Raw genomic sequence first — 27,768 nt, 5'->3', positions numbered from 1 at the left:
GTTATTTTGTGTGCATGTTTTCATGCCAGGAGAAAAAACTCCAAAACACTGATAGATACAGTTGTTTTCTTCTTAACCATATCTCCAATTAATAACCAGACTTTGCTGACTTTCAACTATTTACTGCTTTTTACATACTGTTGCTGTGATTCAGCAGCATTTCAGTGCAGAGAAGCACTGCTCTTTTCAATGCAGATCAGCTCTATGTACACGTTTGTGTTGCTCCTAAAGAGATCATGCACCTTGCTTCCGGCAGATTGGGTATCCATGGATACTGCAAAGAGTTTCCAAAGAAACGGTGCCTAGGATTCTCACCATGCCAGCCTTTTTAGGCCTTCTTCAAATGGAAACTGACATCTGAATTAAAGGGACAGGCATTATGCTCCCACCAAGCTACTGAGCAGGTCTGCATAGATAGCCTCCCTTTCCTCACCATTCAGTGGCTGTGCAACATGTAAAGGCAAGCGGGCAGATTACTTACCCTATGAAAGGGAAATGAGGGGAAGAAGTCGGGTCGGATGTGTTCTCTCCATAAGGTCCTGTGACCCAGTAATAACTCATGTATTTCTCGTCTGGTGACAAATATTCTCATAATCAAGGTCTGAAGAATATAAATCAGCCAGGGAAAAACAGAGGAAGAGAAATGCCATTTGAGATCGCATGCCCAGATTCATTTCCCCAAATGACAGAAAGGATTGAGCAGGGGAGGCAGAACCAGTTACCAGGTTTACAAGTCTATGATCAGGGGCCTAAAGCAGATCATAGTGAATTAAAAATCTGGCTGCAGAATCTGAATAAAGCAACATTTCACCTGATGGCAGAATGCATTATGATACTTTTGTCTTTCCTGGATCCTTATCACTAAGCCAGCTGAAGAATCTTCTTAAAAGCAATCATAATTAAATTTTCTATTGTTCAATGAATCTGGCCTTCAGGGAGGTAGGTTATTAACTCAGAATAAGATGACTTAAAATCAGTAATAAATATTCCAAAGTTTAAGGTTTTCAAAATTTATTTATTCAGTTCATAAAAAGCCCCCCACCCTCCAAGTCTTCATCCAGGGCATTTTCAGGACCACACCCTGTTCTGTAGCTTCTTTTACTGTCCAAATTGTATCACGTTTCTTGCTGGAGTCCCGGCAATTGAAAATAAACAGACTCACATCTGGGGAATCAACAGACCAACAGTGGCAAAACACAATACCATGAAACAGAAAAATAAAATGTTTGTTACAGGAGCGCATCTCACGAGTGCGGCTCACCGGCGGCGGCAGCTATGTTAGCGTTTCTTTCTGCCTCAAGTTCAGAAACAAGCTGGGCTATCTCAGGGTGACTGAATTTTCCTGCAATGCAAGAAGATGGGGAAAAAGATAATGACAAGTGAATACATCAGTTTCTCCAGCTGGATCCTAGGGCTTGTCAGGAGCTCGAGTCTGTGATCTGACCCATACTTCACTCCAACGCAGAGTAAGATTCCAGGTCCTGGAGAGAGGCCAAAGGCAACCCCTCGGAGCTTATGCTACGTCACCCCAGCTGCTATCAAGCATGAGGATGAGAATCACGCAAAGAACTACAGCTCAGGCAGAGCTGGGGAAAACCTCACCAGGCAGCCTCTGAATACCCCTACCAGGAACTGTAGGGAAACTCAGGGAGGATGGAGTCCAGAGAACTGAGAACAATCGCTGTCCATTCTGAATCTGCAATTAGTTGTGGGGAACAATGCACCTACATATATAAAGACTGATAGGAAGACCAGGGGGTCTGGGCTGTCCCAGGACGCAAACAAGAGTGCAAACATCTGCAATGAAACCGGCTAGTCTGCGCTGCCTTCCTGGCTCCTTGGCACCCTCTGGGCTTCTGCCCTGGGCAGCGACCAAGCTCCGAGCTATCTTAGGTGGATGGTGGCTAGCACGTGGGGGGGGGGGGTTAAACCCACCGTCTCTTCTTCCCTGACTGTCTTCTCTTGCCAGTGCCTTTTGTTGCTTGCTCTTCATTCCACAGTTAACTCTATTCCATTGATTCGCTAGGCTCCATCTCTTCTCTGAATGTCCCCTTCACTTTCTTGCCCTAACTGACACCTACTCGTCCTGAGGATACAGCTTTCTCTGCAGCCCCTCCAGCCGCAGCTGTCTTCTGTCTCATGCAGCTCCTACCACCAGGCCAGAGCCTGTCCTCCACGCTCCTCGTTGCTTCCAGGCCACCCTCTGCCCCACCGTGTAAAAGTCATGCTGTCAGACTTACCATCGTTCCACCAAAACTGCTTTTACCAAGGATACCGATCAGCTCCGTGTTGCTTAATCTGACGGCTACTCCTGCCCTCTTGAAACACTTTCTTCCCTTGGCTTCTGGGACCCCTGATTTTCTTCCTCCAAACCTATTCTTCCCCCCATCTTTCCTGTCTAGTGGGAAGTCCAAAATCCTCAGACTCCTCTCATAAACCCCCCCATACACAAATCCTGTCGACTCTATACTCAAAATATATCCAGAATCTGACTTCTTACTTTTTCTACCATTACCACCCTGGTCCAAACCAGGGTAAGAAATGGTAAGAAACCACTTCTTACATCATGTACACTGTTGAAGTTTACTAATTTTTTTACTGGAAATAGTGCACCCGAGTGGAAAGTGCAGCGGATTTTAATCTCAACTCAGCTGTGGGTACATCACCCTCCTTCCAGGCTCAAGTTTCTTCCTCAATAAAATGTGGAGTTTAAACCAGATGACCCTTCCAGCTCCCATAGTTTTTGACTGTACTAGTATTCTCATGTTTCATTTTCTATTTTTCATTGTGAATGTAGCAAAATAGAAGATAATAGTATTAAAATGCAAAGAACAACATAAACATGACATATTTTTATTACCTTATTGGGGAAATATGCTATCTAGTAACCCAACCATTGGTCAAACCTTTTTTGGTAAAGAGTCAGATAGTAAATATTTTAGGTTTTGTGAACTATTTGGTCTTTGCTGCCAACTACTCAGCTCTGCTGCTGTAGCGTGAAAGCAGTATAGACAACAGAGAAAGACAGAGCGTGGCTGTTTCAGTAAAGTTTTATTGATAGAGACAAGCAGCAGCCAGTGTGGCCCCCGGGCTATAGCTGGCTGACCCCTGGTTTACAACATTATTCCATTGAACCAAAGTCAAACATTTTGAGCATCACCTATATCAAGGACAGATCAGACAAAGCTGGTTGGTCTCAGCCCTCAAACAGCTTACGATAGAGTGGGGTGGGCAAGTGTGGTTTTGGAAAGAAACCCAGCGAGGAACATCATTACGGAGAATGCAGGTCAGACTGTGACAACGCTAAGGCAAGCTGCAGACCAAGGGCAGATTGAGCAAAAAGAAGGGAACGCTCAGCTGTGACAGGGAGGATTAGGAGAGGAAACCAGACAGTTGAGTGGCCTTAGCCTGCAGAGCTGTTCAGACGACTTAAAAAGTGTCAGAAGAGGAAAGCCACAAACGTTTAAAAAACAAAGAGGTGACGATACCTATATCTACAAAGGAGGAAAGCACCGAGACATGCAGGATGAACTCATGAGCCTAGCGGGTTAAATGAGGTGGTTATAACAACAGTCCAATACAGAAATAATGAGGGCCTTGTCTAGGGCAGAGGTAGTGGGGCTGGAAAAGAGAGAAGGAAAATCAAATCAACTTCATTACAATGCAAATCATATTTTGGAGCTGGGACTTTCCTCTACTTGATGAGGTCACAAAAGGGTCCAGAGAGGTCCCCCAAAAATCATCGCTAACAGTATTCTCAGGGGAGATGGAGGCTGGGCTGAGCCTGAAGAACTCCCGGGGGAGAGAGATGGAGTTCTACTCCAGGGAGCAACATGAACACCAGCGGTCAGTGCACCTGGTGCCTCACTCCAGAAGCTGAATCACAATGAAGATGGCTAAGGCTTGTTGCCAGCCATTATTCTAAGCACTTCACATATATCCTCAAATAACCCTATAAAGTAGATTTTGTAATTATCCTCAAGTTAAAAATAAGGAAATGAAGGCCCAGAGCTAGGTTAAGTATTAATTTACTGGAAGTTACATAAATTGTATGTGGCAGAACCAGGATTCAAACCCATGCGGTTTGACTTTAGGCCTGTGCTCTGAAGGGCTATAACGACGACGGTGACTTCAGCTGTTTGGAGTTTTCTCTTCTTAAATCTCTATTTCTACCTCCACCTTAACATGACCTGACATGTATAAAGCACTTACATATTATAATGCATTTGACATACATTATTGCTCTTGAATCTCAAAACCAGCCTATGTCTTAAGTAGGGTATTATGATTTCCATTCTTCAGAGAGGACACAGAGAGGTCAGGAGACTTCCTGGAAGCACACAGCTAGTATGTGGGACGTGAATCTGGTGCACAGACTCCAGGGCGGCAATGCTCTTGTGCACTAGGTCGCCTCATACCATAAGTCCCACCATTTGCTTCTCAGATGCTCCGTACGAAAGTGTCAGAGGAGGGTAACAACAGTGGATATATAATATAATGTTATGACTAACATTATATACACTAGGAGTAAACTAAGCCAAACTCAAATGATGCTTATTGAAAACAGCATTGCATACCTGCTGTGGAATTGAAGAAGTCCTGCAGTCTCCCAGGTTTGTTCTCAAGGTCTTCATATTCAGATGCCTGAAGAATCATTTCACATTGGTCCAGCTGCTTCACAAATTTAGCTTCTGCACTAGATTGGGTCTCATATTCCTAAGTAAAGGGACAATTAAAGCCACATGATTAGGGCTGCATGATAGGTTATTCCAGGAAAATTCTCATTCTGGTACCTGAAATCAGAGTCACAGCTAAAAGCACATTCTGTACTAGCCACATTTCTCCACTGCATACAGACCCATCACAGAGACTAGTCACCTGCAATTCCACAGCTTAACAGCGGCGCTGTATGTGTGAAGGCAGTGCTCACAGCTCCATCTATTCCACCCAATGCCTGCGAGGCCTCATGTGTTCACCTGGACACTTCCAAGCATTTTCCTTCCTGTTTAGTAACTTGTCTTCAGGATCATTATTCTTTAATCCACCTGAGTAGAGCAGGTCTTTTCAACTTCAAGCTAATATTTCATCTTATGCTTCTCAAGTTATTTCCCTCTCCATTTAATGTCACGTTTCCTTTTCCTTTTGAAGTGAATTTCTAGCTTTTTCATTTAATTTTGGTTACCACTCTACAATGGAAATCTCTGTCCTTGCTTTCCAGATAGGGAGGAGTTAATCAAGTCCCTCCGGGTTATGACTCTTGAGGATACAGCCAGGGTCTGAGAACTCTTCATGCCATGGGTATGTGCATGTGTTGGTGGCAGGGAGGCGGTGAAGGTAGTGGACGGGGAGTGGTTTTTTTACCTTTCCTCTTCCCTTTGTTCCCTCCCTCCTCAGTGCAGACCAGAAATAAGAGGCAGTCTGCTTCTTAGTGCATGACACATGTCACAAAACCACCAGTCTCAATTAATACTATATAGAACCATTCTTCTATTAAGACCAAAGTATTCCCAACTGATTTCCCTGCCAAGTTCTCATTTGTAATTCCACCCTAGATGTGTTCAGATAATGAACCTGTCATGCTTTCTCAGCAGGGTGATGTGATGTGAATCACTGAAGATTTCTTGGTTTTTATTAGATGCAGCTCCGATTGGGGTTTGCAGAACAACAGAAGGATGAGGATTTCAAGCAGGAAAGAGATACAAGTTCCAGGTTCTCAACATGGAGGACCGAAGGAAAGAGAAAGAGAGGAAAGGAGAGGAAGATCAAAGGTTACCTCCCTCTCCCTTGGGGAAAGATTGGCCCTACATGAAGTATTGACATATATAAAGTTTGTTTTTTATGTGTTCCACTTTCCCACCTCCTAGTGACTCTCCCTCTGGGACCCAGGACCCTCATGTTGCTGTATATCAAACTCCCCACCAAAATACTGCACTTGTACTTCAAAGGATAGAACAGAGAGAGGCTTTTTTAAGGGGTACTTGTTAACCCAACAGTATCTTCAGCTGCATGTTGGGAAACAATCCAAGGGCAGGTGAGTGTGCCAGGCATTCAGCATATGGCAGGGAGCAGCTCTTGCTTTGCCTTGGGATTCAAAGGGTTATTTCTTTAAAGCAAAATGCAGGTGGTAGGGTGGATATCTTTCTGTGATACTTCGAGGAAAAAAATGAAAATGTTTTCCCTTGACTTACTAAAATTTGACTTCACACTTCTATGGTAAAAGATAAATTATAATCAAGGATATTTAATTGCTTTAACTAGATGTGACCCTCTGGGCTGATAGCTATTTACAGTTGTGAATAGCAGTGATTAACATTTCAGAAATCAATCAACTGCCATTTTCTATGTAACCAGTACTAAGTTCCCTGGGTACAGAATGACCCTATTTTCTTAAATCAGAATCGGAACATATGGACTGGAGACAGAAAAATAGAGTGTACTATGTGTCAGGCAATATTCTAACTGCTTTACATATATTCATTTGATTGCCATGCAACCCTATAAAATAGGTATACTACTATTAGTACCATTTTATAGATGAGGAAATTGAGACACAGAGAGGTTCAGTAAGTTGCCCAAGATCACATAGCTAATAAACAGAGGAGCCAGTAATTTGAATCTTGGAAATCTGGTATTGAAGCCAATGTACATGAATCTAAAACATGCGTAAGTTAATATGAGAGTCTGTGTTCTCTGTTGAATAGTGTTCCCACAAAATCATGTCTACCTGTAACGTATGAATGTAACCTTATTTGGAAATAGAGTCTTTGCAGATGTAATCAAATTAAGATAAAGTCATAATGGATTAGGATGGACCTTAATCCAATGACCGACATCCTTACGAGAGGGAAATCTGGGCACAGATACAGACACAGGAAGAACATCACCTGACTAAGGAGGCAGAGACTCGAACAACGTATTCAGAAGGCAAGGATGTCAAAGCTGGAAGACGCATTCACCAGAAGCTAGGGAGAGGCAAGGAAGGATCCTCCTCCAGAGCCTTCAGGGAGCATGGCCCTGCCTACACCTTGATTTGAACTTCTGGCCTCCAAAACTGTGAGACAATACATTGTTGTTTTAAGCCATCCAAGTTCGTGGTAATTTGTTACAGCAGCCCCTGAAAACCAAGGGTCTCTTACAATTAATAGTAAGTAACTGACACAGTATCATGAATACAAAAGAACTATACATGCTTGTTCAGTTAATTGACATACAGCATTATGACATAAAGAAAATGCTGAGTTAGGAGGCAGGCTTGTGGCCTTGCTTTGTCACCAGCTAGCTAAGAGACCTTGGGCAAGGCAAAGCTCTTTAGTCTCCAGTCTTCTTACCCATAAAATAAGGGAGTTGGAAACAGGCTTTCTTTCAGCTATAACCGTACAAAACTCTAACAGCTACAGTAAAGAGCCAAAGAGAGAGAATATAGAGATAATTAAAAAATAATGAAGAATATAATAAAGTAGCCACTGCACAGTATCAGGGAAAGAGGAAGAAAGAGAGAGAGAATTAGTTTTCTAAGGCTGCTGTAAAAAGTACCACAAACTGGGTGGCTTAAGCAACAGAAATTTATTATCTCCCAGTTCTGGAGTCTGGGAATTGGAAATTAAGGGTATTTGCAGGGTTGGTTCCTTCTGAGGGCTGTGAGGGAAGGAACTGCTCCAGGCCTCTGTCCTTGGCTTACAGATGGCCTTCTTCATGCTCACATGGTATTCTTCCAATATGTGTGTCTCTACATCCAAACTCCCCTTTTTATAAGGACACCAGTCATATTGGAAAAGCGCCCCACCCAAATGACCTCATTTTAACTTGATGACCTCTGTAAGAATCCTAGCTCCAAATAAGGTCTTATTTGGAGGTACATATGAGTTTTAGGGGGTGAAAGAACAGGTGGAAGGTCAGGTTCAGAAGACAGGAGGAGGGAGCAGGGCTTTGAAGGAAACATGAAAAGTAAGAGTGAGAGGCAGGGCTACCCAAGCGTAAGGGGTGGGGCTAGAGGCTCAAGCCAGGGAGGGTGAGTGGGGTTGGAGGGAAGTGAGAAACTGCAGTAGGCAGGGGTTTGTTTGTCGTTTTCCCTTCACAGCTGGAAAACAGCACCAGGAGGGGGAGTAGTGGCAGCATAGAGTCTGCCGGGCTCTTTCCGCCCCTTCCCTCCGGCCCACCCGCCTTGGCGGTCCTCGCTCTCCGCAGCACCAGGGAGGGACTGAGCGCCCACAGAGCCCACGTTCTGCACTGGGCTCCATGGCAGCACCTGGCCTTGACCTCATTCAGCCCTAACACCCCTTAATGGTTTCAGAGATGGACAGCTGACTCAGGGAGGGGAAGGAGCCCCAGGTCACTGAGCCAGGAAGTGGTGAGTGAGGTGGGAACCCAGCTCTGAGCTACCCCAAAGCCTACGTTCCTTTCAAGGACCAGAGACGGGGGTGGGTGGGTGTGAGGTTGACAGGCTGGAGGATGAGAGCACTGCATCAGGAAATCCAGGGGCTGTGAGTCAGTATCCCTACCAGGCTTTACGGTGACAAGGGAAATGGGGAAATGGGAAGAAAAATTACTATTAGTCCTGAGAAGTTCCTGCAGCAGCTGGGAGGTGAGAAACTGACACGACCGAAAAAGCAACAAGTTGGAGACAGCTTATTGAGATAGTCTAAGTCCAATAAAACACTGAGGAGCCATATAAATTCAGTTACAATAAAAAGCGACCCATCAGATATACTTACTTCCCAGAGTTCGTAGAGCTCTTTTCTGAGATCCTCTGGGAGGAGCTGGGTTAGCTGCTTCATAGCTTCCTGAAATACCAAATCATTATTTTAATCATAGTCACATTTATTTAACAACTCATCTACAAATGCCAAATAATGGACTCAAACTCTTACAAATAACTCCCAAAGGGGCAGCAGGATATTGGACAATATTTAGGCTTACAAGGATGGCAGTTGTGTACATTAAATAAATGTATTTGTTCATATGTATTTATTCACGAGCACTTATTTTGTGACCTACAGCACACCAGACACAAAAAAGGACAATGAGGAGGGTGTGAAATGATTACAGAAATATCAGAAGCGAGGCCAAGGATTTTACATCTTTTTTTTTTTACATCTTTATTGGAGTACAATTGCTTTACAACGTTGTGTTAGTTTTTGCTTTATAACAAAGTGAACCAGCCATACATACACATATATCCCCATATTCCCTCCCTCTTGCATCTCCCTCCCACCCTCCCTATCCCACCCCTCTAGGTGGTCACAAAGCACTGAGCTGATCTCCCTGTGCTGTGCAGCTGCTTCTCACTAGCTATCTATTTTACATTTGGTAGTGTGTATATGTCCATGCTACTCTCTCACTTCGCCCCAGCTTCCCCTTCCCCCTCCCCGTATCCTCAAGTCCATTCTCTACATCTGCATCTTTATTCCTGTCCTGCTCCTAGGTTCGTGAGAACCATTTTTTTTTTTTAGATTCCATGTATATGTGTTAGCATATGGTATTTGTTTTTCTCTTTCTGACTTACTTCATTCTGTATGACAGACTCTAGGTCCATCCACCTCACTACAAATAACTCAAATTCGTTTCTTTTTGTGGCTGAGTAATATTCCATTGTATATATGTGCCACATCTTCTTTATCCATTCATCCGATGATGGACACTTAGGTTGCTTCCATGTCCTGGTTATTGTAAACAGTGCTGCAATGAACATCGTGATACATGACTCTTTTTGAATTATGGTTTTCTCAGGGTATATGCCCAGTAGTGGGATTGCTGGGTCATATGGTAGTTCTATTTTTAGTTTTTTAAGGAATCTCCATACTGTTCTCCATAGTGGCTGTATCAATTTACATTCCCACCAACAGTGCAAGAGGGTTCCCTTTTCTCCACACCCTCTCCAACATTTATTGTTTGTAGATTTTGTGATGATGGCCATTCTGACCGGTGTGAGGTGATACCTCATTGTGGTTTTGATTTGCATTTCTCTAATGATTAGTGATGTTGAGCATCCTTTCATGTGTCTGTTGGCAATCTGTATATCTTCTTTGGAGAAATGTCTATTTAGGTCTTCCACCCATTTTTGGATTGGGTTGTTTGTTTTTTTGATATTGAGCTGCATGAGCTGCTTGTATATTTTGGAGATTAATCCTTTGTCAGTTGCTTCATTTGCAAACATTTTCTCCCATTCTGAGGGTTGTCTTTTTGTCTTGTTTATGGTTTCCTTTGCTGTGCAAAAGCTTTTAAGTTTCATTAGGTCCCATTTGCTTATTTTTGTTTTTATTTCCATTACTCTAGGAGGTGGGTCAAAAAGGATCTTGCTGTGATTTATTTCATAGAAGGTTCTGCCTATGTTTTCCTCTAAGAGTTTTATGGATTTTACATCTTGTGGATGAATCGCAAGATGCCCACATGAATTTCAACTATAAGCATACTAGAGTTAAAACAAACCTGAGTGTGGGGAGAATAGGAAAGTATCAGTGAATTACAAATCTCAAAGAAATTTTTTGTATACCATTATGTTCATTTTTTATTGTTAAAATGTTTTTATTGCAAAATGTAAAGCACTACACAAATGGGCAGATATTGTTATTAACATAAAAGAAATTACAAGTAGCATTTTGTAGGCTCACAGACTCACAGGCTGAAAAGAGATGTTAAAGGGTAACGAGGCAAACCATCCAGCAGCATCCCTGGGCACTTCTTATCCTCCCTCCACAAACATGTCCAGTGGTGGGAACCCAGCACCTCAAGAGGTTACCCAAATGGGCTTTAGGCAGCATTGGTAGAAAGTACTTTCTTACATCAAGCTGAAAATTGTCCCTGTAGTCCTTCCACTATGCCTAGCCCCAGCTCTTCTGCCTTCCTCCCTCATAAAAACACAATGTCAAACAGGTGGGCAGTGGCCCAGCTGGGACAGAATCTCTGTGACCAGTGATTGGTCCAAGGGATGGGCATGTAGCTCAAACCAGCCACTCAGGGACCATCTGCATGAGTTGTCCAGCAGAGGCTGGGAGACAGAAGCCCCGAGTAGAGCCTGGAGAGCCAAAACCCACAGAAAAGCAGAGATGAGAGAGTGGGAGCATGGAGGGTGTGTTCAGTACGTATTTCTAGTCTCCAAGTCCCAGGAGCCCCTCTTGTTCCCATCTCTTCCTTCATTTCTATGTTGCTCCAAAATTCTAAAATATCACATTTTGGGGGCATGAGGTCTGCAATCTACTCTCAAATGGCTTCCAGTTCCTTCACTGTCTTCATCCTATGCCTCTTAATCTGGTCCAGTTCTTCTAACTAGAGCTTAGGCTCTTTGAAAAGAATATGGTTGTAAGAACCACTTTTGGCAAAGTGGGTATATAAAAGTGGCAAAGGTCTCACATAAAATCAAATGGTGAGATGGGAAAAAGCAATAAAAATAAAAATGAGTATTTGTATATATAATTATTTATTACTGGGAGAAAAAAATGTTATAGAATACAACCACTTCCAGAGCAAACCATATTGGCCAGTGTCTACGATCTGCTCTTGTAACTAACATCACCATCTTGAATGGTTTGTAGCATTACAGCAGCCTTAGTGGTATGAAATTTAGGGTATTTTGTACCTGCATTGTCCCTTGTTTCTTTCTCATAAATCTCAGCAAAATACTTGAGAAAATACTTTGCACTTTCAAAAATTAATAGTGTCTTTATAAATAGATTGCTTTTCTCTACACTATCCTAGAAACATAAGTTTGCCCATTGCTTTTGTTTGAAAAGAGTGAACTAAATTAACATATAGGTACAGAGACATATCAAAATCTAAACTTTTAGAATATGAACATAAAAGTCCTGCTTTGACAAGGGATTACTTTATTTCCTTCAGAGCGATGCACCCAGCACTGAATATAGTGATTGATATGTGGTCTGACCCCAAAACACAGTGGAACCAAAGCTTCCATCATGCCAAATGCTCTATTTCTATAAACGCAGCCCAAGGCTGAGTTGGCTTTTTGGAAATCACATGTGATTACTGACTGATTAATAAACTTCCTGGTGACTAAAATCACCATGTCTTTTAAAAAACAAAACATAGCAAACGAATACGTTTTTGCTCTTTTCCTGAAATTGAGCAATGATTTTCTGGACCTAAACTCATTGATATCATTTGTTATTATACAATCAGAATTGCATTTTGAGACCTCTTAGTTGTTATTTCTTGTTTGGCCACATATGCCACAGAATCATGCCTACCTTTTCAAATAAGGCACTGAAATCGACTTCATTAAAGTCCAGAACAAATGGCTGAAGATGTCAGACTTTCCCTTCCTGATGGTGAGCCCTGCCACTCCCACTTCTAAACTGAGTTTTGTCTTGTTCACACAGATTTAGAGTGATAATTTCCTTAGCTTCTTCCTGTTAGCAAAGCATGTCAAGAGTCTGCCTACAGTTCTGAGCTGAGTGAAGCTTTCAGCAAATGTCTGTCAGTTTTGTGACAAGCACCCAGAAAGCAGTATTCATCACTCACACATCATTGGTGAGGCTGAAGAGTGCAATAGTTAATGACAAACTGTAGATTCTGATGGGCTTTGAAACCCTGCTTGCCATTTACTAGCTGTGGAACCCTGTGCAAGTTACTTCTTTGTCCTTCAGGTTTCTCATCTGTAAAATGGGGTTAATAGTGGTACCCACCTGAAAGGATTGCTGTGAGGATTAAATAGTTAATATATATAAAGTGCTCATTATCTGGCACAGGAAAAGCACTCTGTAAAATGTTCACTGTATTTTTCACTTTCTCCATCTTGCCATGTTTACTCCCATAATAAAGTTTGGTTCTTTCCCTTTTAACCTCTAGTTCTTCAGCAACTTTAACTCTCAGGTACATATATATCATAACTCTGCCTTCTGTTTTAATGAGTTTTCCCTTTGCAAAGGAATATAACCTGCTATTGCTATATTCCAGAGTCAAGCTTCATCCCACTACCTCTTAATGATCCCTACCAGGCATCATTTACCAACTAGGGTTATAATATGAAGTTTATTTTATCCTGTTTAGGAGGGGAGTCAGACTACAAGTATTACTTTTGGCCCCGCTGAATTTTCTCTTCTACACCTTCATTCTCCCTTTCATCTTAATACCTACTCTCCTCCAAGACAATCAGCCTTCCAATTTTATCAAGTATTTTTCCTCCCATTCCTACTTTGGTTTAAAGCCTTTCTGATGCCGTTGGCTAGCCTCTGGGCAAATAATACTTCCTGGTTTTCAGTATGTGCATTCCACCTTGAGGAGCCAAGAAACCCTCATTTAATTATCTTAAGTTATGGCTCAGACATCCAAATCTTACTCATAAACACCATTTGCATAGAGAATTGTTCACCTCCCAGATCTTTTTCTCTGTCCCAAATCCTAACTAGCAGAGGAAGAGGCAATGAAGTATCAGCACTCCCCAAGCCTTTGGTTTCCTGTCCAAGAACTTGGGGTTCTTTAAGATGTTTCCCCTGTCCCTTCTGATGATGATATTTATTCTCCTGTAAATCAGATGGAGTGGGCAGCAGCCAGGAGGTTTAATGAGGCTGGGCAGGTTTTTCATCGTTGCCTGGATACGGCGTTCAGGAAGAAGCAGCACTCTGAGTGTCAAGTCCCCTCTATGCCCCTCCGGGGGGTGTCACTAGCCAGGACTCAGCTTCTGTCAGGACAGAGGTAGGTTTTCTCTGTCTCCAGTGGTTGGAAATCCTTCCTACTGAATGTTTTTTCTTCAGAAGGTTCTGACTCGCTCCTCTGTGGAGTGAACCTCACATTCCTTGTGTGCCTATACGGGAATGCTATCTTCTTCCTTTGCGTCACTTTAAGGTCTCTGATCACCCTCTGGTACTTCAGGATGTGATTTCTCCTCCACAAGGTATACATTTACCCTTGAATGAAACTATCGTACATCCTGAAACGTGCTATATAATTGAGGAGTCTTTTCCTCCTCTTTTTTCTCTATGTCCTATGTCAATACCCAACATCCTCTGGTTTGGGGCTAACTCCTTTCCGCAGCTCAGTATCTTGAGCTAATTGGTTTCTTTTTGTGTTAATCCTGCCAATCAACCTAGGAATTCTTTATTCAGGACAGTCTAGACTCCTGCAGAGAAACATTCCCTTAGCTCCTCCCTTTTTACAGACTGTCACGATGCTCATGTGTTCTGGACCTGTATTTACACTAAGAACACATTCCTTGCACTACTCCCCTTACTACCCTAATTTAGGGTGTGTTGGAACTCCTAAACTGAGATTCCTTGTAGATCTTCTTGCCTCTAGAGGGGCAAAAATGCTGTTGGCTACTGAGCTCTAGCCTCCGCCAGCTCCAGAACAGGTATTTAAGCCCACCTTCCCTGTTAAACCACCTTGATGAAGGATCTGTTGACTTAGACATTTAGGATCAATCTCTCTGGCCTACAATAAAAGCAGCTTGCAATAATCCCTGATTTGGGAACCAGCCATTCAGCATTTAAAAAAAAAACCTTCCTGGATTTTCCAGTCTCTGTTTCAAATATGTCTTCCTCTTTGTCCCTGGGCTCTGGTTTAGAGTGCAAATCAGAAGACAATGTTTTACTGATGTTATTCATTTTTTACCACTAAATTAAAGGACTAATTTAAAATTTACTAAATACTAATTATAATAATGATTATTCTTGGGCTTTATAGAACTTCTCTCCAAAGAGCTTAAACTAGCATGGAGAATTCCTTCAAGTTCCAGCTATTTCCATTGTTCTAATGAAAGCCGTACTATCTGTACTCTGTGTTCAGGTCCCCTCTATGCCCCTCCATGAGAACTGAAACTAACAAAATGTCCTGTCTCTGTGTTAAACAAGGCTTAGAATAAGCAAAACCAATTCACTGCTTATTCCAAGAAATCCTTACTTCTGGAAGATAAGATTGTAAACCACCCAAAATAGAGTAAGCACTAACAGCTTGCCCTTCAAGACTCTTGTTAAGACCTTGGCTCACCAGCCCTACCGCCCCAAAGTTATTATGTCCTAAACCCTGTGCAATCCCATCTTATAAGATAGTAGCTCCTCTTGTAAGATGCATCCAAACATCCTCCAGCCCAGGCCCTAAAACTCTATAAATACCCTCCCTTGAGCCTCCTTTCTGAGACACTACTAAAACTCTGTCAAGGAGGTACTCTCCCTTACTGCAATAGGTCTAATAAACTTAGCTTTGTTTCAGTAGTGGGTTTTTCTGGTGGTCTTTTGTGGAGTCAACAGTCAACACTGACCTCTTCTCGCCTATGTTTTTCTTCTTTGGGGATGTTATCTGCTGGTGCTATGTCCCCAACGATGCATTCTGCCATATCATGAACCAGGGCTAGGCGTACACATCTGACCAGGCAAGAAATGGTGAATAATTACACAGAATTATATTCACTACAGATTCCTTCTCTATACTACTTTGAAGTTACACAATATAGTTTTCTTTCTCCAGACTCATGGAGTATTTTATTTTAATGCAGTATTTTCTAAAGTAATTATATTCTGCCAGCCTGCAACAGTTCTGAATCAAAACTGCTAGTTAATATTCAGCACAATACATGAGAATACAGGGGAAACTGTTAGCATGAATTAAAAAAAAAAATAGCTGCTTTCTCAAATGTCACTTTAAAAGGTTGATAACTTTAGATTAAAAAGCCAGGAGGTGATCTAGTTATAGCATTTACTTACTGATACAAAATTCAAAAACTATCATTTCCCCAATGTACTAGTCAGATGTCAAAATGAGGCCCTTTATAGAGAAATGGGTAGAGCTGGACAGATCTGAGTTTGCATCCAGCAATCAACAACTATTAGCTGTGTGACCTTTGCCAAGTTACTTAATTTCTTTAAATGATGAGTTTTGCAGCATTCATTTTTATCATCTGTAAAAAAGGGGTAATAATACTTCATAACTTTGGTATGAAAATTAAATTTGATAATTTATGTTCCTGAAACATGTTGATTATTCAACAAATGATTATAATTATTAGTGATAATGATTAGTGATTAGGATAAACATCATCAAAATAATAAAGGCAGCTCATGAGATAAATGCCCCAGAGGGCCAGTCTGTTTTATGTTCCCACCATCACCAAGGCAGAAGGCCTCACAGCCGTCTCACAGGTGTCCCTGCCTGCAGTTGCTCTCTCATCTAGTTCAAATCTCAGACTGTTCTTACGTGCCTCTCCATTTGACACCGTGCTCATCTTGTACTATCTGCCAAAAATCTCCTGAATTCTACACCATCTACAGAGTAACAGGGCTCCTGAGACTCCCTAATTGACCTTTGTTTCAATCAATTTGATTAACTTATCAATTCCAAAATATACCTTTACTTTCCTACCATCAGAGATTTGGTTTCTCTGCCCTTCTCTTTATGTGCTGTCTTCTACTTCTCCACCTAATCAACACCTTAGAGGTCAACTCCGATTCTGTCTCCTCCATTAAGACCGCCCAAGAACAGGGGATCTCTCCGGTTAAATTTTCTGACTTAATTTATTTTGTGCTCTGTATAGAAGCCACTCTGGGCCTGTGTAATTCATCTGGGTTTTATTTACTATCTTATACTGTATTGCTAGGAAAGTTTGTCCTGCGCTCAAAAAGCATTTTATTTTTTATTTTATTTATTTATTTTGGCTGAGCCAGGGTCTTAGTTGCGGCATTCATGCCGGATCTAGTTCCCCACCCAGGGATCAAACTCAGGGCCCTTGCATTGGGCGTGGAGTCTTACCCACTGGACCACCAGGGAAGTCCCTCAAAAAGCATTTTAAACACTTGTTGGTTGACCGAAGGGAGAGAGGATATCTTTCTTAGCTCTTTCCTGCACATACAGTTTCAAAAAGGTCACTTCACAAATAAGTGCTACTATTCAGAAAAGGGGTGAAATAAAGGTACACAGTGTATGGATACAATTTTAGACAAAAGACACTTACCTTCAAGGCCCTGGAAACCCTCACATCACACTCAAGTTTTCTTGAGACCAAAGCAGGCTCTTTCACTTGCCAGGAGAAAACCCAGAGTGCAGTTTACAACAACTGAAGCGATCAGCATATAGTGCCCCTTCCACATCCTGAATCTGTATGGTTTGCCTCAAGTAATTTTTCTTGACATATACACTAAGCTACAAGAATTTGACACAGGCCTCAGTCATGAAGAGTCATGCATACCCACAGACACTAACCGGCACCAAAGTTCACAGCTTACCGGTCTTTGTTAAGATGTTCATCTTTGGTCACCAGAGCCATAATTGCCATCCTATACATGTGATCTGATACGCTCTCTGGCTTCTGGACATTTCTGTACACCCAGCCAGTACGTGGGACTCTCTGATAAAAAAGAACAGAAAACAATTGATAAAAATAAGTATTTTAACTATCTACGGTGCTCTTCAAGAGAAGTCCAGGGAACAGGGCACAGAAGCTGGGTCATGGTTTCAGTACATATTAAAAAACGCTTAACAAACCTAAATGATCAACTTCTGGAATCAAATAAACCAGTGAGGGCAGAGAATGAGAAAGAGAGAGGGAGGGAGGAATAATTCACAAGTATACAATACATAAATCCAAAAGTCAAGTTACTCCGTGTTACCGATGTACTGATGTACAGATCATATACAAGTCCTTAAAACATAAGAACAAAACTGTAAAGTATCTTATCTTTCCTAACTATAAGAGTTGGTAAGTTTTACTTCAAACAACTCATTAGACACAAGCAGAAACTGTGGTGAAAGCTCTGAATTTGAACAAGCGACAGACTTCCAAATTCTGAAGCAGAAAGGATAAGGCATTTCTAACTGCTTCATGCTACCCACCAGTCATGACTCTTCCTTTTACTCAGATCATGATGTGATCCTGTGAGACTCGGGAGTTTACATTTCTAAAGAATTTTATAAACTGTAGAAACAATGGCATGAAACAGATAATCTGCTTTGAACTTGGAGAAATTCTGCAAAATCATTAACTGGGTGTGGCCAGGGTTGGGCCAGCAGGAGGAGGACCCCTGGGATGTAACTCCAGCGTGTGCTACATAAAATCCTCCGTTTAAAAAAAAAAAAAAAAAAAAAGTCTTGTTATTTCTATAAGTAATTGTGAGACAGATTTTAAGCACTCCACTTAAACCCTGCAGGACCAATGGGTTCTGATCTTCCCACTTGGCCGGTTGTGGGGTCGTGAGCCCCAAAAGTACTCGGGGCAGACGCGGGCAGAGGGACCAGCACATCACCGCGCCGGATCCCCTCCAGAAACCTCTCGAAAGGCCGCCTGGGCCGGCCCCATCGGAGCGCCAGGCCGACACAGGGAACAGCGCGGCTCGGACTCCTCCCGGCCTGGGGTCAGTCCTAGCAACCCGGCCACGCAGTCTCCGCCACTTGCTTCCTCCGCCCACGGTCCGGACGCACGACCGCATCCATCCGGAAGGGCTTCCTCTGCCGACCCCACGAGGCCGGGAGAACGGAGGAAGGGGGCAGGCCTCGGGCCAGGTGGGGAGCAGGAGCCTCGTCGCCCCGCGGCCGGCCCCGGCCTCTCTCCGCGCAGCCGCGACCCGGGCCCCATGCGGCCCTCCCGGCGCCCGCTTACCTTGAGCTGCCCCACCAGCCGCAGGAACTGCAGCAGGTTCCGGGCCCCGCGACCCGAGATGGGCGCAGCCATGCGGCTACCGATCCCGACAGGTCTGGGCCGGCAGCGCGACCGCCGCTCGAAGCTCCTCCCCCGAAGCCCCGCCCACTGAAGCTCCTCCCATTCTTCCTCCCTACCCCTCCTTCCCTCTCCTCCTCTCCTTCCTCCTTCTCCATTTCCTCACCCTGGTTTTCTCCGGGCGTTCTGTCCAGTCTTCTACCTTCCTGGCCCTAGTGGCAGCCGTTGGGCGTCGCACCATCCAAGGCAGAGGCACTGTACTTGGAACATCTAGGTATGCATTACTTGTTTGCTAAACTCCGTTCAACTGAACTCCATCAAACTTTTAAAGGGATTGCAGTTCCTTGGGGAGGGGCAGAGGGGTTGGGGTGTGGAGGAGGTGGAGGAAGGTTATGCCATAATGCACCAAAATCTTGCCTTTTAGCAATTCAACCTCTGACTAGAGGGAGAGATAAGGAACTCTACTTCAAGGCAAGCAATCTATAAACATTTTAACAGAGGCACAAGGAAAATGCTTTGGAAGGGAGACATTAGTTAGGAGTGACAAAAGTACTGGAAGGTTTGGAGGCTAGCCATAGCTAGAGGACTTTAGAGATTAGTGTAAATGGCTAGGGAGTGAATACAATTCCATATTGAAATCACAACCCCCTGACACCTCAAGTGCTGAAGAATCCCCAAAAGTTGGTCAGGGCCTGTCTCAACTATCTGTCCTAATTCTATCAACAACCGATGGTACCAGTTTTTAAAGGCACTTACTGACATGCATACTGAAGGACTCAATGAGAGAGGGTAACATGGAAAATAGACTGTATAGGGAGGAAGGAAGTTGGGAAACCAGTTAGGAGTCTATTGAAGTAATTCTTTGGGGAGATGATTTTGGTTTAATCCAGGATTCTAGTAGTGGAGGTGGTGAGATGTTAAATTGGGGGTACAATTTAAAGGTAGGACTAACAGGATTTGTGACAGATTGGACATGGGGTACGAGAGAAAGAGAGGAGTCAAGGATGACTCCATGAATTTTGGCCTGACCAACTGAAAGAATGGAGTTGCTATGTATTGAGCCAGAGAAAACTGCAAGAAGAGTAGGTTGTGGGGAAGGGTAGGAATCAGAAGTTTAGTTTAGGACATGTTGAGATACCTATTAGAGATCCTAGTAGAGAGATAAATCAGGAGGTCAGGGGAAAGGTGACAACTTTGTGTCATCAGCACATAAGATGGTTTGTAAAACCAAGCAACTGGATGAGACCACCTGGTGGAAAAGTGTGGATGAAGAAGAAAAGATGTGTGAAGCCTCAGCTCTCAGGCAAACCAACGTTTAGAGTTTGGGAGACCAGAAAGAAATGGCCAGTGAACTAGGTAGAGGACTAAGAGGTGGTTGTGTCCTGGAGGCCAAATGAAGAAAATACTTCAAGAAGGAAGGAATGTGATCAATTAAGTCAACATTGTATCAGATAAAGACAGATTTGACTACTGGATTTAGCAAATTCATTGTCACTACTGACCTTGACAAGAGCAGATTTGGTCTGTTGGGGCAAGCAGAACCCTGCCTGGAGATGGTTCCAGAGAGAACAGGAGTGAGAAATGCAACTCATTTAAAATGAGTGGGGCTACTGGAGGAAAGATTTCTTTTTAAGACAGGAGATGTTACAGTATTTTTGTTTACTGATGGAGGTGATCTAGTAGAGAGGGAAAATTAATGATGTATTGTAGGAGACAAAGGAGAGAAATACTGGAATGACGGCCTTGAGTAGATAGAAGAGGATACAATCTAGGGTACGAGATGAAAGATTGGTCTTAGGAATATGGAGCATTCATCCATAAAACATGAGGAAGGGAGAATATATGGTGACTAATTAACGGCAGTTGTGGTCGTGGGAGATTGTGGAGTTCTCTTCTGATTGCCTCTATTTTCTCACTGAAATAGGAAGTGAAGTCTAGACTGGGTTATGTTGTAGTAATATGCAACCTCTGTATCTGAGGCGTTTAACATGTCTATTGCTGGGAGATTGGCAAGCCTGTTTGCACTCTACCAGACCGATGGCTTATTTCAAAGCCGTGTTGGCCAACCACTAACATCAGGGGACTTGGAACCCATTTGTTTCCCCAGAAGGGGGCGCCAGTTTAAAGCAATGGGCAAGGAAAACAATTTGTATCACTTACTGAGTCAACTAGAAGAAAAGGTGAAATCAGAAGGCTCTCATTAGAGGGATTCATCCCTTGGGTTTAATATACACTTCTGGGGGATATGGAAATCTCCTGAAATTGTGTTGCATTTGAGGGTTTTTCTATTTATCAGATCCTTAAAGAGGTCTGTGACCAGAATGGGGGCAAAATCTCCTGCTATTGAGAAAGCTGCTTCAATATGCAGCTGTGGGGTAGTCCACAAAGCTCTGGTCTTGGTGTTCTAATAAAAAAAAGCTATCACTGCTTAAGCCTCCACTAAGTGAGATATATTGTCACACATCTTTCCTTATTTTAATTCACCCAACATTGCTCCAAGATAATAATCGCACATTTCCAAGAGAAAACTGAGTGGCACAGAAGCTGAAGAACTGGCCTGACTTTTCTTTCTTTTTTTTTTTTAACTTTTTATTTTATATTGGAGTATAGTTGATTAACAATGTTGTGATAGTTTCAGGTGTACAGCAAAGTGATTCAGTTATACATACTCATGTGTCTATTCTAAGTTTTCATAGCCAGTGAACAGGGCTGCCAGAATTGAAGCTCTGGCCTGTCTTCCTCCAAATCTTCCTTTCCATGACACCCTGCTGCTTCCCAGCTAACTGGCTGTGAGTACCACATCTTATTACTGTGGAAATTAAATGAGATCCTGTGTATAAAATGGATTTCGTATACTGTCATTTAGGTAAAGCATTGGGCAAGGGAACAGATAGCAATGGATTGATCTGAGAAAATTTGCCCAGAAAACATTTATAAAAATACTTTTAGGGCTTCCCTGGTGGCGCAGTGGTTGAGAATCTGCCTGCCAATGCAGGGGACACGGGTTCGAGCCCTGGTCTGGGAGGATCCCACATGCCACGGAGCAACTAGGCCTGTGAGCCACAGTTGCTGAGCCTGCGCATCTGGAGCCTGTGCTCCGCAACAAGAGAGGCTGTGACAGTGAGAGGCCCGCGCACTGCGATGAAGAGTGGCCCCCGCTTGCCACAACTGGAGAAAGCCCTCACACAGAAACGAAGACCCAACACAGCCATAAATAAATAAATAAATAAACAAACCCAAAGTTTAAAAAAAAAAAAATACTTTTAGGAACTGATGAAAGAAAAGAGACCACGTCTGACCAAAACCTACTTTCTTTTCTTTTTTTCCTTTAGACACCCAAGGAAGAAATGATGCTTCTGCCTGCTATGTCTTCATTGATAAAAAGGTTAATAGTTGGCTTATATCAGCGACTCTCAATCTCGGGGTGACTTTGCCCCGAACACGTGGCAATGTTTGGAGACATGTCTGGTTGTCACGAAGCAGGGGAGTGTGCATCTAAAAGGCAGATGTCAGGGCTGCTAATAAAGTTCCCACAAAGCACACAACAACCTCCCACAACAAAGAATTATCCGGCACAAATGTCACTAATGTTGCGGTTAAGAAGCTGCAGTCTATAGGTCCAAAATGAAAATGCTTAAAATTAAACTCCTCCTATTGTTGATGAATTATAATTGGCAGAAAATGGATGTTACATTTATATTAAAATGAGTGAGGAAATAAAGTAAACACACAATTTTCACATGTAACCCCTTTTTAAAGTAGTGTAGAAAGGCTCTGGAGGTTGGCCACAGAGACTCTGGAAAGATGAGGGGAATTCGAGGAAGGCTTTGATCAATTATGTTACTAGGTTAAGCAGAGCAATTCAGCTCCCCAAAGAAAAATGTAGGATAGTAAGTCTGGGAGTGGAGGAATATTACAAAAGGAATATTTGCTCAAGGGAAAGAGATTGGGCTTTGTTCTCTTTTGCCACTTTTCTTGCCGGTGGTGCAGTATTGCAGTGCAGCAAAAAAGTCAGAGTGGGCACCAGTCCGCCATAAAACCAGCCATTAACGACAGAGGTGAGGGAGGGCTTTCTGCTCAAATGAGCAGCTGTAGAGTGTACCCTGTCTGTGGTGGCTGAGGGTGGTGGCAGGACATTGCCAAGAAAGATGTGCCTTCTTAACAGTTAACCTTAAGCTGAGCAAGAACAGTTTGGCTCCAAGCTAATTGCCATTAATGGGTGTGTTAGAGTCACCCCTGGACACATCTGGATTACAGAGTGGAGGGGTTCTGCATGTATAAAGACAACATTACTTTTTTGTTTTAAATTATTATCTGAGTTAATAATCCCTTACACCAGTTTTCTGGCAAGCCCCCAAATCTTCTCCACTGATGCCCACCTTCAGTGACTAAAGTGTTTCATAATTGTACAAGAATCTTCAGCTGCTCTATCACTCCATCCTTTTCAGATGGAACAGACTGGAACTATTATCCCTCTAGAGTGACTGAAGTTACAGTTTGCCCCTGTCCATCATCATGTGTCATCAGGAATAGGGCAGGGTTCCAGGTGAATTTCACAGAGGTCCGAGATGCCAGCCACTGTTTTGGGAGCTGCTACACGGTGACCTATCAGGTGTCTTAGACCAGGTAGCAGAATCCTTCTCCGCACACAGAAAAAGAAATGATACTATCGTACGTACTCAGCAGTAGCATTTTCCTGTTAAATAAAGAAAAATAATTACTCCTATAAAACAGCAGCCAAGTTAAGTAATATATAGAATAAATTATATTAAAAGAAAACCAGAAAACAATTCTGATAAATGCAGCTTTCAACAATTTGGAAATTTTTTTTTTAACTTCTAACTAAAAGAAATGCTATTGTTCTAGCACATTCCTAACTGTTAAAGAGTAAAGCTATATGTTTTGTAGCAACACCTCAGTTATCCCAGAGGCCAAAATTCTAGTAATCTTATACATCTGGAGTGGCATGGAACCCAGAGGATTAAAGGGGGGGTGTGGGAAATTTTTAAAGTGTGTCTAACAGGAAAAAGAAGAAAAACTGAACCAGAGCATCCAGCTTTAAGCCATTGAACCAAAACCTGATTGGATTGGGTCCAAGATGGCACTTAATGGTCTCTTGGTTTAATGTTCAGAAAGAATAGAGATACTTCAGTGCTTTTTAAGAGTCATAAAAGGCATACCACAGCAACATTCAGGCCAGGAAGTATAGAGGAAGTTTGATGGAAGAGGGAAGAAAACAAGTGAGGGAACAGCAAACAACAAAGGCAGCAAGTGGTGAATATTACAAGTGGTGGCAACAAACATTGACTCTAGGAAAACAATTAGATACAAGGACAGATACTAAAACTGAAGGGTTTGGCCTCACTGAAAGCACAGGACAGGCAGGTGGTCTTGCATGGCGTTGTGAGAGGGTATCAGGAAGTGAGTACAAGGAGTATTTAGATGGCAGTGATAATACCTTTTTTTTTTTATAAAGTTTTTTTTTTAATTTTTTTTAAATTTTTTATTTTATTTATTATTTATTTATCTGTTCATGGCTGTGTTGGGTCTTCATTTCTGTGCGAGGGCTTTCTCTAGTTGCGGCGAGCGGGGGCCACTCTTCATCACAGTGCGTGGGCCTCTCTTGTTGCAGAGCACAGGCTCCAGACGCGCAGGCTCAGCAGCTGTGGCTCATGGGCCCAGCCGCTCCGCGGCATGTGGGATCCTCCCAGACCAGGGCTCGAACCCGCGTCCCCTGCATTGGCAGGCAGACTCTCAACCACTGCGCCACCAGGGAAGCCCGATAATACCTTTCTTTAAAGAACACCTCATTTGTGCCAGACACTTCACTAGGAGTTCTGCCATATTATTCAAATTTGTACCATCCTTCAAGAGTATCGTTATCTGCTTTCTGCAGGTGAGGAAACAGGCTCAGAAAGGTTAAATAATTTGCCCAAGATTGTACACCTATTAAGTTGCTGTGTCAGGACTGAAACTTTATAGCACCAGAGCTCATGTATTTTCTAGTATCCATACCGCCTCCTAGGACTTTCTAGAATAGCAGTGTGGGAATCCTGGAAGTCATCAAGTTCTCCCGTGTGGGGAGATCATTTCACACACACAGAGAGAGGCTGTGTCAGAATATGCCATTATTATGTAAATACTGAAGTGGCTATATTGCCAAGGAATCATATTTCAGAGCTTGGAAGGGGATATGGAACAGAAAGTTTCTTCTAGGTAAAGTGCATCTCAAGCTTTCTCTAGGGACAAATCAGGTTCTGCATGTCTTTGGTTCAACTTAATTGAAATGGTAATTTTTGAGCTTACAAATTAGGTCAAGTTTCTTTTCTGGTGGTTGCCCCTGTCATTTCAAAGTGGGACTTGACCTCAGAAGGTGTGAAAATCAAATGGCAAACCATGAAGCCACAGAAGAATTCTTTAACTTTTTGGAAGTACATTTCTGAGCTCAGGGAATATTTCTCAGGCAGTTTTGTCATGATGGTGATACTAGACAGAAAGGTTCCTGGGGGTAGACACTCTGTCTGATCCATCTTTTATCTTCAGAACCTAGAACCTAGCACGACATTCCCCTAGATGTGGTGACAAGAAGGCGGTGATGGTGGTGGTGGAGGTGTAAAAAGAAGATGCCCTTCAGGGATGGAATCACCTTGCCCAAAGACCTGAAAATCATTGAGAGATTTGTAGAATAGCCCAAGTCAGGAGCTCAAAAATGTTAATTTAATGAACAAAATCAGTCTATCTGGGAGATGTTTTCCAACTTCTACCAGAAGAGATGCCATTGGTCCAAAAGCCATGGCATTTCTATAAAGCCAGGGCATTCAGGATTGGGACACATGTGTTCCCCTCTCCTTCCATGCCCACGTGAGGCTGGGTGGCAGGGTGTTGGGGAGGAGGCATATCAAACTGCAGGGATGGTCCTTCCTGTCTCTGAGGCCAGGGCCCATCTAGGGCCAGAGAGACAGCAGCAGCCTCTGTCCTGCTCTGACTTTCTGTTTCTGCCTATTCTCTCTTCATCTGAGCTTTTAAACTGCCTTTAAAACCGGAGCAGCGACGGGCTTGTATATGCCTTCAGCTGTTTCTAATTCTCTCCCAGGCTCCCTCTCTCCAAATAAATGACACATTGTAGAAGGTGTTTTACAGCCTGACTTGTTAATAGAACCAGACTGCTCTGTAACAAATCCTAACACAGCAGTCAAGGGTAAAAGACAAAATCACAAAATATGTGAGTTAGATAAACAAAGAGTCATCTGTAAAAGAAGGAGCTGAACCTTCTAATTTTTAAAGTGCCTTCTAATTCTAAAATTCTAAACTTTAAAAAAAGATTTCCTTACAGTTGAAGGGTATGCTGCTTTATACTTGGGCTATTGGATTTTTCTTTCATTGGTGGAGTTAGTTTGTCTTCATAGATCCTACTATGAACAAGTGAATAAATAATATAAAGTTAATTGAATCTGCTTATTTTCTCTTTCCCAGGGACTCGGGACTGAATGTCTGTAGAGCACTGTAAAACTCCTCACTTAACATCATTGTGTTTAAAAGATTGTAATTTTGAGTAAGTAACTTCAGAATGCGCTATCATGATAGATAAAACATTCTTCCTTAAACGTTCATAATTTTATGAACTTTATTTTGATAAACTTATAAAAAAATGAGTATTTTCTTCCTTCTTTGCAGATGGGGAAATGGTGATCAAGGCCACAGCTTAACTTGCAAATGTCAAGAATGCTCATCATCCTTTGTTACTTTGTGATTGATTAATATGTTGGATTGCTGACTTGTTGCTAATGAGCTAATTTATAAGCCCAGAGAGGATCTGACTATTAATGTAGAAGTAACAAGCAAACAACAAAGTGCTGCTGAGCAGGTCTGTGAGCACAGCGCTGTCCACAGCCCCACTCAGGATGGGTGAGAGAGAGGAATGCACAAGCGGTACATCCCCACCTTCTCAAAAGAGACAAGAGGAATAAACTGGAGGCTCCTTTGGCAATTATTAGTATTTCCCCACCGCTTACGAAGTCGCTGCATGTAATATTAAGAAACCACCACTAAGTGGCACTGTCTCACCAGTGTTCTCTTTTACCAGCATGATGAAGCCACCGTCACCTTTGGATGGTGGAATACATTTATTGTCCTGTGTTTGCTGATTTGGTTTTAGCAAAATCTTTCTGCTCTCATCATGCTTCTCTGGCTTTTTCTATATCCTTTCTTCTGTTTTCCTTTAGTTCTTGGGAATCTGGGCCAATGATAGGCATAGAAATGGTGGCCACCGTGGTGATAATAATCATATTAGACAACTTAAAGGAAAGAAACACTGATTGTGACCTTTTATTGAAGTCTTATTATGTGTTAAGGGCTTTCCAGGTATTACTACCAAGATTCGTGAGAACTCTGTGAGGTTGCCTTAGTTTTATGAGCAAAGAAACCAAGGTTCAGAGAATTGAAGCAACTTTCCCAAGGATACCCAACAAGTAGGTGATAAAAGCACAACATGAGTCCAAGTGCATGTAATGTTAAGGCATTAATGATCTTTGGATCATTCATGGAACTTAAACATTGGGTACAGTGAGAAAAACAGGAAGAGGCTAGGCTTCACAAAGTTCATAATCTAAAAGAAGAAATAGGGTAAATGAACCAAGTTATTTATAACAATTTTTTAAAACAATGACTTATTTATAAGTTCATAAGGTTTATAAAGGGTCTAAGATTACCGGGACGCTTACTAGGAACAGAGTCAAGAAGACATCCTGAAATCGACTCTTCTCTTGGAGTTGAAATTTTTTGTAAGGGACATGGTTCTGAAGACGAGAGTAGGGAGGGCAGAATAAAAAGCAGATATTCTTGGATTTATCCCTCAAACTTATGAATCCTTCTGTTCATAATTTTGTTTCATGACACTTTCATTTGCTCTGTGTCCTTTGAGGCGATGTCTCAGCTAGAGCTCTAGTCATAGGGGAGGGAGACCTAAGTAAAATATTTTAAGGGCAAAAAGGCCCAACTCTCCCAGATTATTTATCCCACAGAACCATATGAACAGAAAAAGCCAGGAATCTCATAGTGCTAAAACAAACTAATGTTTATTTGCTGTGGGCTGGACATCCCACTTGGTGCCTGGCATGCATCATTGTACTCTATCTTTTATTTATTTTTTATTGAAGTGTAGTTGATTTACAATACAA

At 42.5% G+C, this 27,768-nt stretch overlaps 1 protein-coding gene and 1 long non-coding RNA gene across 5 annotated transcripts; one reads left to right on the top strand and one right to left on the bottom strand.

Moving 5' to 3' along the window:
• Positions 1-1,000: 1,000 nt before the first annotated feature.
• On the bottom strand, positions 1,001-18,664 carry HDDC2 (HD domain containing 2). 2 transcript variants are annotated; one of them, XM_007190797.3, is made up of 6 exons: positions 18,536-18,664; positions 17,166-17,287; positions 15,209-15,311; positions 8,712-8,780; positions 4,578-4,716; positions 1,001-1,342 (listed from the first exon to the last, which is right to left on the bottom strand). In XM_007190797.3, exons 1-6 carry the CDS (start codon positions 18,605-18,607, stop codon positions 1,245-1,247), a joined length of 603 nt encoding a protein of 200 aa, XP_007190859.2. In that variant the 5' UTR covers positions 18,608-18,664; the 3' UTR covers positions 1,001-1,244. The 2 variants fall into 2 exon arrangements, with proteins under 2 accessions (XP_007190859.2, XP_057384097.1); XM_057528114.1 differs by lacking the exon at positions 1,001-1,342 and adding an exon at positions 1,351-3,621.
• LOC103013778 (uncharacterized) lies at positions 18,650-27,180 on the top strand. Of its 3 annotated transcripts, XR_009005252.1 has the most exons (5): positions 18,650-18,866; positions 21,280-21,381; positions 21,925-21,977; positions 26,066-26,144; positions 26,267-27,180. It is a non-coding gene; the product is annotated as an uncharacterized LOC103013778 (long non-coding RNA). The 3 variants fall into 3 exon arrangements; XR_451810.2 differs by lacking the exon at positions 21,280-21,381; XR_009005253.1 differs by lacking the exons at positions 21,280-21,381; positions 21,925-21,977.
• The last annotated feature ends 588 nt before the right edge of the window (positions 27,181-27,768 follow it).

The sequence above is a fragment of the Balaenoptera acutorostrata genome, chromosome 14, assembly GCF_949987535.1.
Source record: "Balaenoptera acutorostrata chromosome 14, mBalAcu1.1, whole genome shotgun sequence".
Classification (NCBI taxonomy): Eukaryota; Metazoa; Chordata; class Mammalia; order Artiodactyla; family Balaenopteridae; genus Balaenoptera; species Balaenoptera acutorostrata.
The sequence above is the reverse complement of the archived record's forward strand: the minus strand, read 5'-3'. Positions and strand labels throughout refer to the sequence as shown.